This window comes from Cryptotermes secundus, unplaced genomic scaffold (genome assembly GCF_002891405.2).
Source record: "Cryptotermes secundus unplaced genomic scaffold, Csec_1.0 scaffold247, whole genome shotgun sequence".
Classification (NCBI taxonomy): Eukaryota; Metazoa; Arthropoda; class Insecta; order Blattodea; family Kalotermitidae; genus Cryptotermes; species Cryptotermes secundus.
In genome coordinates, this window is record NW_019740656.1 from 1,780,918 (window position 1) to 1,796,459 (window position 15,542).

A 15,542-nucleotide genomic window follows, 5' to 3' on the forward strand; every position below is an offset into this window, starting at 1 on the left:
CCTGCTACCTGCTGGCCCACCTCCCCAAACCCTTCCCCTCTCCTCTCTACTGATTTCCCATGTAGCACCTCTCCCTTCTCTTCCTGCTCTTATACAGCTGGGTTTGACTCCACATTAGTCTGTTAGCACCTGCTCACACTGGTTCCTTGCTCGCGGCTTTTCTTCTTTTTTTCTTCTACCCTGAAGATGGAGGCAATATGTTCCTCCAAAACATCGGTTAACACAACATCTACACAGCGCCACATCCGAAAAGACTGCTTTCTTAACTTGAGCAGTTTGCATGTTTCTTTATATAACTACCCATGAAAATACATTAATTACACATAAAACTGCATCACTTTAAAGTCAAACAGCATTTTTACCATCATAACAGGACCCAATATATTTAATACATGTTATGAGCACTTAAACATCAGTTCCTTTTCAGACCCTTAATATGACTGTTTCTGAGGCACATACTGCCTCCATCTTCATGTTCAAATTGCAACCTTGGAAGATGGAAGCAATATGTGCCCCTGGAATGTTGGGAAAACAGTGCACATCTGTGTAGCGCAAAGATTCAAGAGCAGACTCAACAATGAAACGTTCTTCCCATTTATATTTTAAACTTCAATGACGAGTAATTTTGTTGGATCCGATGTTCTAGCAACAGTGACTATGAACAGTTTGATCTCAGATGTGATATTGTGCAGTCCACAGCTATTCTGGAGGAATGTACTGCCCACATCTTCATCAGAGTTGAAGAACAAGCCACGCAAGCATTCAGAAAGAAGCAAGTTTAGGATTCTCAATTCACCATTTCTGTACAACTCCGTCCAAACAGTGAGAGTCTTAAATCTGGATTCACATTGCAACAGGATGCAAGGAAGTTCTGAAGCAAACTGCCTGTTACTTCCTGGGTTCTTCTTTCATTTACCCTTCTACAATGAAAACATGAAGATCCTCTGAAATGTCAATGAAATTCTAAAAGGCCATATGGCATTACACGCTAGAAGATAAGTCATTTGTTTGTAAATTATTCTAAGCTAATTATACACATAGCAAAAATATAAAATGACTGAAACAAGAAATTAAACATAACAAATACTCTCTAATGTATCTAATCCTTTTATTAATAAATAATTAAACAAGTATTTGATCTTGCCTTGAGGTATATTCTTAAGTGGTGAATGTGTTCTCAGACTGAGTCAGTCCAACAAGTGGGGTGTGTTGCCAGACTGACTCAGTCCAACAACAAACACACATATATCAGAAGACAGAACTGAATAAATGCAAAACAAGATAAGGTAATCCAACTTCCACACTGCGCTGTCTTCAATATGTCATAGGGAATTTACATTTACACTTCACTGGCTTATATTAAACTAATTTTTAATGTCATACGTACTTTATGTATGATCAATTTTAAATAATTCCTGTAAATTTTAATCATCAGTTTACATAAAGTTGCATGCCCCAGGCAACAGCCATATACAGTCAAACATGTCAGGCTTTATAATTGTTAACAAGTAACTAGATACACTAGATCATATTTGTTATGTCTGATTTAGCGTAAAAAGTGCACAGAAAATAACACATTCCATTAAACTAATTGAAACAACTTTGAAACTTAGTATTTACCACTGATGGACATATGCACAGGTTGGGATGATGAAATGTAGGACAAATGATTTGACTTTGCCATGTCTGCGACTTTTCCATCATGAAACACAGCATCAAGAAATATGATTAAAAAAATGAGCAGCACCAAAGGACATAGTTATACTAGAAATATTATATTTTGGCATCATATCATATGTGTGAAATTTGTTTGTTTTATTCTATCACCACAAGAGGAAATATGCATCCATCATACATCCACAGTTTCGGCTCATTAAATCATCATCAGGTATTTCACTTATCTACATCCGCCTTTATCTGTCTGCTAGTATTATCTAAGCACTGGCCAATGTAGGAATATTAGCAGATGAAAGTCAAATACCCGATGGTGGCTTAATGAGCCAAAACATGTTGCAAAAACAATGAAATGTATGGGCATCCATACTTCTACTGTCGTGAGTGAATAAATATATAGTTACACTGTATCCATATATACATATACCTGTACATATAGGTATATTGTCCAATGTAGGGGAAAAATAGAAAAATCAAGGGTCCATGCACAATACCTGATGATGCCCAAAAGGTTGAAACATGTAAACCTTTAATGAGCAGTATATCTATATATAGATTGTGTTCATGGACAAAGACATGAAACATTACATATACAACATGATGCTATGATGCAATATTCCATTCCCTGTGAAATGTTCAGATAAAGTCCTGACCTGGAGAAACAGAATAACTATATGTGACATTCAACTTTTGATTAAGTGTCAAATAACGGATATGATTTCTCAAAATTACCAAAATTAACAGAAAATAAATTCTGTAATTTATAAATACCTGTACCAATATTGTACATATTTTAACTATGTAGCGTAATGCAAATATAACAACATATTCTGAAAAAAGTTTGAAGTAAATTATTTAATATAAATATGGAACTTCATTTTCCATTCCTTGCTGCTCCATTTCAAGGTCAAATTAATACCAAAAATACAGTACTGACTTAACGAACACCACGTTCTAATACATGTAGTAGGTTTCTACCTGTACAGAGCTGATGGAAATACCCTTAACTCATTCCAAAGGTTTCAAGTCATCGGGAGAATCACACACTTATTTGCCTTACTGGTTTATGTACTAAAATTATTAACCCAGCCATTCTGGTACAATTCCCAAATTATTTGCCAAAACTGAGATATTTGCGCACAGAATCACGGTCACGTTTCAACCAAGCTGCGTTCAAGCGGACCGTCTCACAGCTCTGCTGTACTGAACGCTCTGTTCCTGGGGTATGATGATCTCTGAAGAAAGTTTCTATCTCCTCAGCATCCTCCTCAGTGACAAAATTTTGAGTCACATATTTCACAAGTCGCGCCAAAAGAAAGCCCCCCTGCAAAATAAATGCACATTTTATGAAAGATACATTTCTCAGTTTATATAATGACAGTCTTCCAGCTACACAGATTATGCAGCGCTCAATGGTATGACAACTGTGAATTGGAAAGGGTGCATGTGGTAGTTGGCATGCATGACCTATTTACAAGGCATCATCCCTGTGTTCAAAAATATTATCTTGGACTGTGTTGTACGTCCATGTTTATGGCGAGTAAATTTTGGAATGTGGTTGTACAGTAGCTCTGCTGAAATTTCCAGTAGTGTGAGCACACCATAATGCAAATGTAATTAGCTAGTCCCTGTGCTTAGTTAATTAAGCACTATGCCATGAAGGCATATGTAGAAGTGGATGTATAGATCCACCTTTCTTGACCTTGGCACTAGTTGGAGGTGAGCCCCTGCTGCTTTACCCCCCAGGAAAGAGCCCCAGGTAACCATTGGATAGCAGGTTTGGCGGGCCCCAGAGACAGCCTGGACAATATGGAGAATATTCTTGACCCTAGCAGGACTCAAACTCTAACCCTTCAGCCGTCCAGTCAGTAGCCAGTTGCTATACAGACGGCACTATCCCGGCTCCCACCATAACGTAAACAGGACATTAAGTGACAAGGTTTAAGGGTGTCTCTACCTGTAGGCTCAACAGAGCTGGTTTCCTTTACATCCTGTTTATGTGAAGACAGATGTGGAATCAATTGCCAAAATGTAGCTATTTTAGTAAACTCAGACAACAGGCAAAATTCCTAATAATAGTTCTAAGCAATATGTCACCAAAGAAGCTTTAAAATTAATTCAGTGATGTTAGCAGTAACTGATGGAAACTGTGAAAATGTAAAGACACCTCACTTCGACACCAGGATTAGCATGTTGAATGTCTGAAATATGGAACAGGTCTGCCAACCAAATACACTGCAACATTCAGTAGGATGAATCTGTTGTTACAAACAACAAACTCCGTGGCCTGTAGTTCGCAAGCAAACTATACCGACCGGGCGACTGCTGCTTGTCAGCATAGTTAGTGCCAACTTTTGTGGATAGAGGGTGTCGTGTGGTCAGCGCAATGGATCCCCATGGTCGTTAATCTTGGTTTTCTAGACCGGAGCCACTATTTCCTCAAAATAGCTGCTCAATTATCCTCACGAGGCTGAGTGGACCCCGTTCCAGACCCACTACTCAGAAAATCTTGTAGCACCGGAAATCGAAGCCGGAACCTCTGGATCTGTAGGCAGGAACTCTGACCACTAGACCACAGAGGTGGTTGTCTGTTGTTACATGTAAAGTGAATTAAATACGTACCCAGGACTCACACACATAACTGAAGTGGTATTCAGCAAACTTGGTAGATTTTACTTGTAGAGTAAAAAGTGAAGTTGTCCACATGCTTAATTAAGCACCTTGCCATGACAACACATGGGGGAGTGTGGCTGTATAGCTCCATGTACTCTTTGCCTCTGCACTGCTGCACTAATGCAAGCATATCACGAACCATCTGCAGGAGTTATGATAAAAAGCAAATTAGTTAAGCCTGGAAAACATGCCACCCAGAGCAAGTTACATACCTGATATCTGTCCATGAACACCTGCCAGTTCTCCTTGAAAAAACTCCAGGCAAGTTCCCTACCCTTCTTGGTCGTAGCTACCGAGACAATGACAAAGACCGTATTTTGTGATCGCACCTCATCCTGCAACGCAATGATACATGGTCTCAGACACTGTTCAGAACATATGTATCTTCAGCATTTGTGACTCATCTACAATATATTCTGAGGCATACGTTGTAGTCACCATCTTCCAGTCAAATGTATGGTCCACTTCCACTTAACCAAACTTCCTACCTTTGTTACTTTTTTATTTTCTTGTATTGTAATATGAGAAAGTACTGTGAATCATGAAACAGAAATTAGTCTCAAGAGTTCAATAGATTTACAGATTTTCAGCACATCTGAACATGAAACAGTTCCCTGAATCACAGAATTACTGGGTTTTTGGACTTAATCCATTGTCTGGAATTCTAGGTAATAGAGGACACGACATTTTGGAAACTGGATCTGTTTCCATTTTCAGGTGAGAAAGGAAGACACCTACTCAGGTGGGCCCCTTAGAAAAAGCTAATGTCAATCCAGTGATTGAGATTAGCTCTGTTGGGTGACATACAGAATAATGAGCGTAAGCGCCACAAGATGATAATAAGGTCAAGACCACACAACGAAACTTATGCGAGAAGAACCCGATATGCAGGCGCCCCACACTATAGTCACCTCTACCACCAGAAAATCACATCAACATGTAGCAATCATAAAGTTTTAAAGAGATTTATCACAAAACATTTCACTTCCATTGTAGTATAATTTTAATTTTTATGTTGTAATCTTTGGTCTCTAATTTTTTTTAAATTTTATTATTTGAGTATTTTAAAATTTTAACTGCAAAGACTCAATTTATGCATTTAAAAACACTCAAGTGCACAATAAGGATCCTTATTGAAGAATTAGAGGCAATTCAACGACCGAGTCTGGTACCGCTGCATGTCTGATGATGACCCAGTATAAGGGTCACGACATGTAGCGTCAATAAAAACAAATGTTGATATGATAGTGCCTGCTTTGTTTTAAATACAGAATATTGTTGTGTAGACTGCACACTTTTGTATACATTTTGTGTACCTTGTTTAAGATCCCCACTATCAACTACTCGAAAATAACAATGTGAGATAGTTGATGCAGACAGCAGAAAAATCTGTGCAGGCAACAGGAAGTTATAAAATATATTACTCCAGGCTGTAATGTAACTACACACTGGATATCTAATTTATACTGCAAGAAGTGTATTGCTGAGTTTCTCGACTTCATCCACTGTCTCATATTCTAAGAGAGTGCATTTCAGAAACTGGATCTACTTCACCCTCAGATGAAAGGGTGGAGTGGCACATACGAGGTGTGTTCAAAAAATGACGGGAATTTCCGTATTTTGGAAAAAATATTTATTCATTCGTCTACATTAATGTTGTCGCCTTCAAAATAGTCCCCATTCGATATTATGCACTTACACCAGCGCTTCTTCCAATCATCGAAACACTTCTCAAACTCGATTTTTGGGATAGCCTTTAGCTCTTTCAGCGATGCGCTTTTAATGTCATCTATGCTTGTAAAACGACGGCCCTTTAAGGTTCTCTTTATTTTTGGAAATAGGAAAAAGTCACACGGAGCCATGTCTGGCGAATATGGAGGCTGGGGCATCGTTACAGTATTGTTTTTGGCCAAGAATTCACGAACAAGCAACGAAGTGTGAGCAGGTGCATTATCGTGGTGCAAAAGCCATGAATTGTTTTTCCACAAATCCGTGCGAAAAAATTTCATGGCATGAGCCAATCGATATGCCAACATCATCAGCGACTTCTCTGATTGTGATTCGGCGATCATTCATAATCATTGCTTTCACTTTTTCCACGTTTTCATCGGTTGTTGATGTGCTGGGGCGTCCGGGGCGCTCGTCATCTGCAACGTCTTCACGGCCATCTTGGAAACGCTTATACCACTCGTAAACTCTTGTTTTACTCATAACAGACTCACCATAGGCCTTTGTTAACATTTCACACACTTTGTAACACTTTATTTCATTTTTTACGCAAAATTTGATACAAATTCTTTGATCCATTTCTTTTAACAAACGAAAATCGCCAAGCTCATAAAAACACGTCTAACCTTAGCGGCTGCCACAGACAAAGTAAGCAATGAATACAGCTGAAAATTTTATTGTACTTCAGGGGCATGTATACCAACATAATAAAAAAAAATTTTGACAATTGGACTCTCCAAACCCGCGAAATTTTAAAATTCCCGTTATTTCCTGAACACACCTCGTACTCAACAGAGTCCATTAGACAGAGCTAGTCTTAATCACCGGACCAGAGATTTGAGGTTCCCATAACAGTGAATATAAGATTACTGCCTTCTGAGATGTGTCACCGTGTAGTCTGGTACAAAGTTACCAACTTCTCTAACAAAACTGCTCCCTTCATTTTCGAGATGATTGTGTCACATCTCAGAACACCTTCATATATTTTGTTTTATTATACTCTGGAGATCAAATCATTTACTTAGCCAGAAGGTCGCAGATTCAAATTCCGATGAGGTAACTGGATTTTTTCAAGTGACTTAACCCATCCAGCCGCACTATGGCCCTGGGATTCACTCAGCCTCAAACAGAAATGAGTACCAGGAATTAATTAAATAATTTTCCTGGGGAGTAAAGCGTGGCCAGGGTGTAAGGCTGACAACCTTACCGCCATCTTTGAGCCGACTGTCTAGATAATGTGGGAACCTCAACGTCTCACAACCCTAAGGGTCTTCACGGCCTGGTACAGGGCTAGCTTTACTTTTACCTGGATAACATGAAGTATATCTTTAAAATGAAAATTTATTGTACTGGGGCTCAATACATTAAGGTGGGAGAACTGTGAGAGAATTTTCAATTCAGGAAGAGGAGTAACATACCTTAGAGAGAAAATGTATCATTTCTCCTGTTATGAAATGACTATGAACTCAATACAAATACAGACAACTCACACACATGGCAAATTGAAGCACTTCCTTTAGAATCTCCTCATTACGAATGGCTCCAAGTGCTCGAGAGATACGATCCTTCTCTTCGAGTAAATCAGCTTCTCGATATAACTGCAACAAATTTTCTGTCTCATTACAAAATCCCATTCCATCAACAGTTAATCGGAACACAAAAGTACAGTGAAATCCCTATTTAATAAATCCCTGAAAATAACATTTTTGTTACACTAAACTGAGGTTTGTACTAAATGGTAGTTATGCAAAATAACATCAAGAAACTGTTCTACATACCAATTATGACAAAATTATTTCTTTGTGTAAGTGATCAAAGAAATTGTTTCTATTCAAATAAAGACAATTACATAATCAATATCAAATTAAATTCTAAAGCAATTAATAATACAAAATAAAGTATGAGAGAACATGAGAACTGAAGCAATTATGATTCACAAGCAGCATGAGTTAGGCACGTTGAATATGTAAGTTGCCCATGCCAGGAATTGATACCTGCAATGTCCAGCCCGTAACCTGTCACTATACCAACTAAGCTATCCTGACTCCTGTACTAAATGTGGGTTATTACTAAATTTTGATTCACTAATATGGGAAAACAGCAGCCGAGCGGTCTAAGGCATGTACTGTCTTCGCTCGCTTGGAAACTGGGATCGTGGGTTCGAAGATCACTCAGGGCATGGATGTTTAGTTTGTGTGCATGTGTTTTTCTGTGTTTGTGTACAGGTAGAGGCCTTGCGACGAGCTGATCACCTGCCCAAGGAGTCCTACCGAATGTGTAAGATTTAGAAAAACCAAAGTGAATGGAGAAGTTCATGGAGGTAGGCCTAGGCCCTTGAGGCTGTAGTGCCGGGGNAAATATGGGAAAACAGCTCACTGCTAATACTGCGCTTCAGTTAGGATCACAAAATTTCAGTAAATGTGGGAAAACTAAATCATGATTTCACTGCATCCTGTGTAAAGGGGTGTATGTTCCTACAGAGTGACACAGAATCCACGGAACATTCTCAGTATGGAAAGTAACAGAACTAAAATATTTTTTATATCTGAGCAGGTATTACCATCCATGCACTATATACAACACAAGACCAGCACTTAAAATATCTGAAATATCATGCTGGAGCCAGAATACTGTCTAGGCTTTGGGCTGGATGACCAGGGTTCAATTCCCAGCAGGGACACATTTTTTTGTCATCACATGCAGACCGACTCTTGACAGCCATCAAGCTTCCCTAAAATGGGTATCGAGGGCCCTTTCCTCAAGAGAAAAGTTGATCATTCACTGCCATTTAGTACAAAGCTTAAGAAAGCATGGAGCTGTATCTCCATTCCCCTTGTCTTCACATCATGTTGCTCAGTTGATTAGATAATTTTACCTTTGATCTTAAAATGTCCTGTTACCCAGTATGAAACAAATTATAAAATGTGAGGAAAATCTTCCTCAGGAATTAGTCCTACAACATTACTTCGTGATGTGAATCGTGTGCAAGACATGAACATGACATCTAATGCCCTAAAAGGCACCTTTTCCTTTCAGAAACATATCTGATAAAAATAAAAAGATTCACTATAATAAAAGTGATTCATCAAATTCTAAATGTAACATACCCGAAGCATGGTATTGTAAGTGGATTCATCTCCAGCAGACAGGACCGCTCTGTAGACAGGACTACGAAGATCGGCTGGTATTAACGGACCTCCAGATATATGAGCTTCAAACCTTTTCTGCGATTCAGCAATTACAGCTTCGTCTTCAAATGAACCCAATCGGCCGATGACAAGAGCCCTCAGTAACGTATCTAGGTGACCTGGAGCCGTTTACACACAAATAACATGAGCATGATGAGCCCATGAAATTTCCCCCAGTTGTTACACAAATCGTGTCATTAGGGAGTTTCTGGACTTCGTCCACCGACCACAATTCCTGAATGAAATAATTTTCAAACATGCTTCCATATCCATTTGATAGGAAAGTAAATGGGCCTCTTAGAGCCAGCCACGGTGTGGTTATTGCAACAAACATTCCGCCGCTGACATGAGACAAAGTGGTTCTGCAGCTAACAGCTATGACACACCCTTGCAGAAATGACGAGGGCGATTTGGTGAGGGGGGACAAAGACAACGATCAATACCTAGATCAAACTCCGACCATCGATATCATACATTTCTTACTGTGGATCTGTTCCTACAAGAAACTGTTCCTCATTTGTACCAATCCACATAACAGCACAATTCTGAGAAGAAACAAACTTCATTTTCAGACTCAAACCCTAGTTCCAAAACTATATTTTCTCCTTCTGATCATTAATAAGCCTCTCTCAAAACATCAGTCACCTCAATGTGTTCTTTGTAACAGGGCATGTCCACATACTCACTTTCATTGTCCCGTGGATCCCAGCCCACACGTGAATAAACCCCCTGCAAGAGCCGGCGCCCATATGCTTTGAAGAGATCTTCATAATCGGTGCAAGAGAGAAGACTAGACAGCTTGCTAAGACAGTTGTTGATAGCTGACCAAACTGTGAAGTTGTCTTCATTAGTGAATGCTTCCAGAAGTTTCAGCACTTCAACGGTGGGCGTATGGCCTGCCTGGACCTGCAGAGAACAGCAATCTTTACGATTAATAAAATTAACCTAACACCAGCTCAAGCAAATGAGGTTACAAGATATTATCACCGGTATTACCGGCCTTGTTATACAGAATGTCTGCACCATTTAACTGCCAGATTTTGGGAGAATGCTCTACAGTCCTATAAATGGTACTTCAATTCATGATTATCAAGTTAAGTGCTAATGTAATGTGTCAGAACCCTGTCCCTTGCCAACTGAAGAGATTACAACTAAATTATTAACTTTACCCTTTCAGCAGCATTCACTGAAACATGTTGTGATTTGTTCCCTATTCCTACTCAGCTCAGAGCACTGCTGTGTTTGTTATACCTGCAATGTTCCTCAGGACTCAGTGACAACTTCAGTACATGATTCTTACAACATACATGTACTTTCAGTCATTGCGTTAAGTGGTTAAAGGTTACAACATGTTTCTATCCAAACTCTACAATTTTGGAAGCACTGCTGATATTCTGCTACATTGGCCCTACCATTCAGCATCAACATCACTGGAAAAAAACAGTCCTTTTCGAGCCATAGCATTCCTCAGAAGATTCCGACAGACTCATCTGTTCCTGGCATGAATTAGACCATCAAGTTTTCTTTTCTTTGAATTTTGCACCAATATTTTTTACACAGCAAGGTCATAACTTGTATGCTTCTCCAAGTATAATTAGAATTATCAAGTCAAGGAGGATGAGATGGACAGAGCATGTAGCACAAATAGGGGAGAAGAGGAATGCATATAGGATACTGGTGGGAAAGCCAGAAGGAAAGAGACCACTGGGAAGACCAAGACATAGGTGGGTGGACAATATTAAAATGGATCTTAGAAAGATAGGATGGGATTGATCTGGCTCAGGATAGGGACCAGTGGAGGGCTCTTGTGAACATGGTAACGAACCTTTGGGTTCCATAAAATGTTGGGAAGTTCTTGAGTACCTACAGAATTGGAGGCTCCTCAAGAAAGGCTCAGCTCTATGAGCGAGTGAGGTCATCAGCCTCGAATCCAACCTGCAAACCTGCAGTATCAGATCTCCATATTTATAGCCCCCAGGAACATGGTGGCCCAGTTATACCCCCAGGAAATGGGTTCCCTGTCACCCTCTATGACTCAGGGCTACAGTGAATGTATTCTAACCTGCCTCCACATGTGAAGGTTCTACAGTTTTCAATGCAAAATCTCTACACAAAATGCATGTGGGCATTTGAGTGACACTTATGCACAATGACAGTTGTGAAGAAACAGTTCTTTAAAAAAGGATTTGCAGAATATATTTCCAAAGTTCGGCTATTATGTTGGAGGACATGACTTATATGTGAAACATGAATAATATTTTATGTTTCATCTTTTATTTTCCATTAAGAAAACGTTAAATTTCTGATCCATTTAGGCCCTTCATTCATTCAGTAATACATCAATCTTGTAAACCTGGTGAGTGACCCTCAAACATCTGCATCTTGGACTCCAAGTCATTCCACCAGAAAACTACAGTCCTGCCATAGTGAAAACATAGCTTGTCTTTCTTCGAGAAGTGTTTTCTTACAATTATGTACATTTCAGTATTATATTAATTACTGCTGACAGCTCCTACAAAGTTAACAATTTGCTAAAATCTCCTCCAGCAATTAGCTGTGCCAATGTCGAGTTAAAAACCAACATTTCAAAATCTCCTTCGTCTCCATCACCAGGGTCAATGTGGTGAATGACCTCATGTTGCTGATATATATACCAGTCTGTAAAATCAGTGCCTGAAAACTGTAGCAATTCTTTCATGTTCTGCTACGAGTATATCAAAACAAAACAGTTGTCAGCAGTAACCCTGAGTAACCTTATGCATACATAACTAAGGTTTATTTTGGACCCTATCCATCGTCTGTTATACAGTGCGTACAATCAAGTGCGCGCCGCGGCTGCAATTTGCCGTGAGTCATACCACCGCAGAACGGATGCANACCACAGAACCCCATCAGTGGGACACATCCTATAAACTGGGAAACACTGAACTATGAAATTACCATGGCAAAGAGATCATCAAGCAGGCCAAGTCTGTCAAGTGGCGGGAGAGACATGTCACGTATGGGTGCCACAAACTGCTCCAAAAGTTGTGGCGGATACTGAGTGCGGTAAAAACCCACAGTGCCTGGGTTCACCTTAATCCAATCACTAGCTGCTACATTCTTCAAAGTCACTTCTGATGTATCCTTCTCAAGGAGTGTATAATGAGCCACTTCACCCGGCTTCTGTGAAGTGCTGAACATCACTGGGATCATCCAGCGGGTCCCATCACCTTAAAGTGACAAGGTTACCAAACACAATGACATGATATCGAGTTCACTTAAGACTGTGTCTTCTAGGTTGTGACACCATGCAGTTTTGTGGCTGAATATTTCGGAGGAATTTGTTGGCCCACTTGCAGGACTGAACATTTCGGAGAACATGCGACCCCATCTGCAGGGTTGAATGAACTGTAGGAACATGTTGCCCCCCATCTTTGGGGTAGAATGTTTTGGAAGAAAGTGCTGCCTTCATTATCAGGGATGCAGTAACTTCAACCCTGAAGAAGACGCCAGCAAGTTTCTTTGCATACAAAACTTACTCAGTGTCACAGGCCAAAAGACCACTATCTTAAGAGTCAGCACCATGAAAACCTCAGAATTTATAACTAATGTACTCTTCACTCAGGAAACTTAACACACATTCAGTTTATTTATCATTATTATTATTTTAATTCCTGCTGCTCCCTTCTGGAGCATGGGGCATCCAAGAAATGCTGTTTCACCTCAGTTTGTTAATCTTACAGTAAGTAGGACCCTTTGGACTGAGGATCAGCTTGCCACAAGACCACTACCTACACAGTACAATACAAACACAGAATAAATGCAGACAGACATCCATGCCTTGAGTGGGATTCAAACCCACAACCACAGTGTTCAAGTGGGTAAAGACATTTCATGCCTTAGACCACACGGTCACTGTGATCGGCACACCATTCAGTGCGCAGCAAATATTCAACAAGCTGTCAAAATGTACACACCAATATATTATTTCAGTCCTTGGAATAAAAATACATTACTGTACTTTATCATATAATTCATGTGCTCTTATTCAGCTGTGAAATTAACCCTGTGGAGCCCAACGTTGACATAATTCTAGCAGCAAAGCCCTGCATGACACAGTATCAAGGCAGACACAATATCAATTTCAAATCAGAACTGATGACAACATTAACAACATAAACTCCGAACAATATACACGTTTGCTGTAAAATAATAAGAACTCTAGCAGTCTAATAAGAACTCAGAACACAAGTTCTGGGAAACACGACATCCATCATTAATGTAGTACTTTGCCCATGCAAAGTTCCCAGGAAAGAGGGCTTCAGGGGTTTACAAAAACTGAACTACTGTAGATAAGTAGCCAAAAAGTATCCAATAGCTAAAGCGGTTAGTCGCTGGCTTCCCACCGCAGCGGCCCAGGTCTGGTCAAGTGGGATTTGTGGTGGACAAATTAGCGATGGGGCAGGTTTTCTCCGGGTACTTTGGTTTCCTCTGCCAATCTTCATTCCACCAATTGCTCCACAATCACCCTCTCTGTCATCTGGGGCTGGTACAATAGGCCAGAAGTGGCCGCAGTACAAGGGACTTAGTTCTACCCCACTAGTAATAAAAAAAAAGCCATCAAGTAGCATTTCATGTATTTTGTCCTGCAGGATTCATCCAGGAGAAATGCATTAATTTAAATCACCATGTATTCGAACATTATGACATCTTAACAACAATCAACCCTTACCATTCAGCAGCAGGGGGTTTAAATCCCCTGCTGCTATGCCACTAGTGCTCACCTCTCAGAATATCCATAACTGGATTCATACTGTACACCAATGGTTCTCAACCTCTGTCAGACTGCAGCCCGGTAAATTCTTCTTTCCATAACGACAAGGGCCTAGAATAATTCATGCCGGGGCCCAGCAGTTGAGAAACACTGCTGTACATAGTGTGACACTACATCTCCTGACTCATGCATGCACTGACACAGCTGTGACCCATGGATATAATTCATAATAATAATAATTTATTTAACATCTGTAAACTGTTATACAAGTACAATTGGGCAAGTCCGTTAAAACCTTCTAAACACTACAAATCAACAAACAACATGGTTTTAGACCAGAAGCGAACTATACAGATTTAAAAATGTACAAAACAGTACACAAGACAAAGAACAATACAATCATCTTAGGATCATCATTCGCCCGCTGAAGCTTAGCAACCCCGGACGACAACCCCCAACAATTTAATATAAAGTAACAAATACATTTAAAAAAAAATCCTTATGGGGCAGGACTTACAGGCCACCCCATATTTTGCACATTTCATTATTACACATTAAAAATGACATCGAAGTAAAATGAAGTAACTGAGTTCTTTTAAAGGATTAGTGTGGTACTTACAGTCGTAACTTCCGTCCGCACAGAACTTTTCTTGTGAAATGACCACTTTGCGATCACTGCCGTCTTGCTCGCTTGACACTTTCACTATGGGAAACCCCATCTGCTTGGTCCATGAAGACATCACAGCACGTACTGGCTTGTTGCTAGCTTCTTCCAGAGCAGACCACAAGTCTTCTGTAAAAGTATTCCTGTACTGATGGCGGGTCAGGTACAGGTTCATTCCCTTCCGGAAATCCTAAACACACAAACCATTAATCAGGTTACATGGTTATTTAACTATGCTGCCATAATGACTGCAAGTTATTCAGCGTCTAATGAGATGAAAGAATGAACATATACAGTGAACTGGAAGGGCAGTGATTGTGGCAAAAACTTAAGGAATTATATCATGAATTACCAGAAATGAACTGAATAAAACCAAGAAAAGCCTCAATGGCTGGTAACATAGTTACCGTTTAACCTTCCCTTGCCATGTGTCACACTATCAAATTGTCAAGCACATGTGGTCTAGCTGGCTGAGTATGGCATTTTTTTTAGCGGCCTCTGTAGTCTAGAGGTAACGTTCCCACCTCATGACTCGTAGTACGCGGGTTCAAATACCTGGCGGAGGTCATCGAATTTTTAAGGGCGGAAAAATTCAGGGAACAAGTCCTCCAGGAGGGACTTTAAGCCGTGGGTCCCGTGTCGTAGCTTTACGGCATGTAGAAGAACCTCATACCTCCAAAGGAGGTCACTGAGCAAAATTGCGGACATTTCCCGCCCAACAGCAGTCACTAATACCTCTGGTAGATGGGGTAAGCAGGCATTTTTTTAGCCTACTCTTTCTTGAAAAAATGCAAGTAGGCCTATGAGATCACCCTGCTCCCTGTGTGTATCCCCCTAAGAATCTCTGAAAGTCTGAATC

General features: G+C 40.1%; 1 protein-coding gene across 1 annotated transcript in view; it reads right to left on the minus strand.

Moving 5' to 3' along the window:
• Positions 1 to 899: 899 nt before the first annotated feature.
• Positions 900 to 15,542, minus strand: part of LOC111872423 (puromycin-sensitive aminopeptidase) — a 30,127-nt gene continuing 15,484 nt past the window's right edge. Inside the window, exons 9-15 of the mRNA XM_023866326.2 lie at positions 14,639 to 14,873; positions 12,204 to 12,475; positions 9,950 to 10,169; positions 9,183 to 9,382; positions 7,566 to 7,673; positions 4,560 to 4,682; positions 900 to 2,998 (exon numbers count right to left, since the gene is read on the minus strand). Of these exons, the coding sequence (XP_023722094.1) occupies positions 2,786 to 2,998; positions 4,560 to 4,682; positions 7,566 to 7,673; positions 9,183 to 9,382; positions 9,950 to 10,169; positions 12,204 to 12,475; positions 14,639 to 14,873 (1,371 nt within the window). The 3' untranslated portion in view covers positions 900 to 2,785. The remainder of the gene's footprint in view (positions 2,999 to 4,559; positions 4,683 to 7,565; positions 7,674 to 9,182; positions 9,383 to 9,949; positions 10,170 to 12,203; positions 12,476 to 14,638; positions 14,874 to 15,542) is intronic.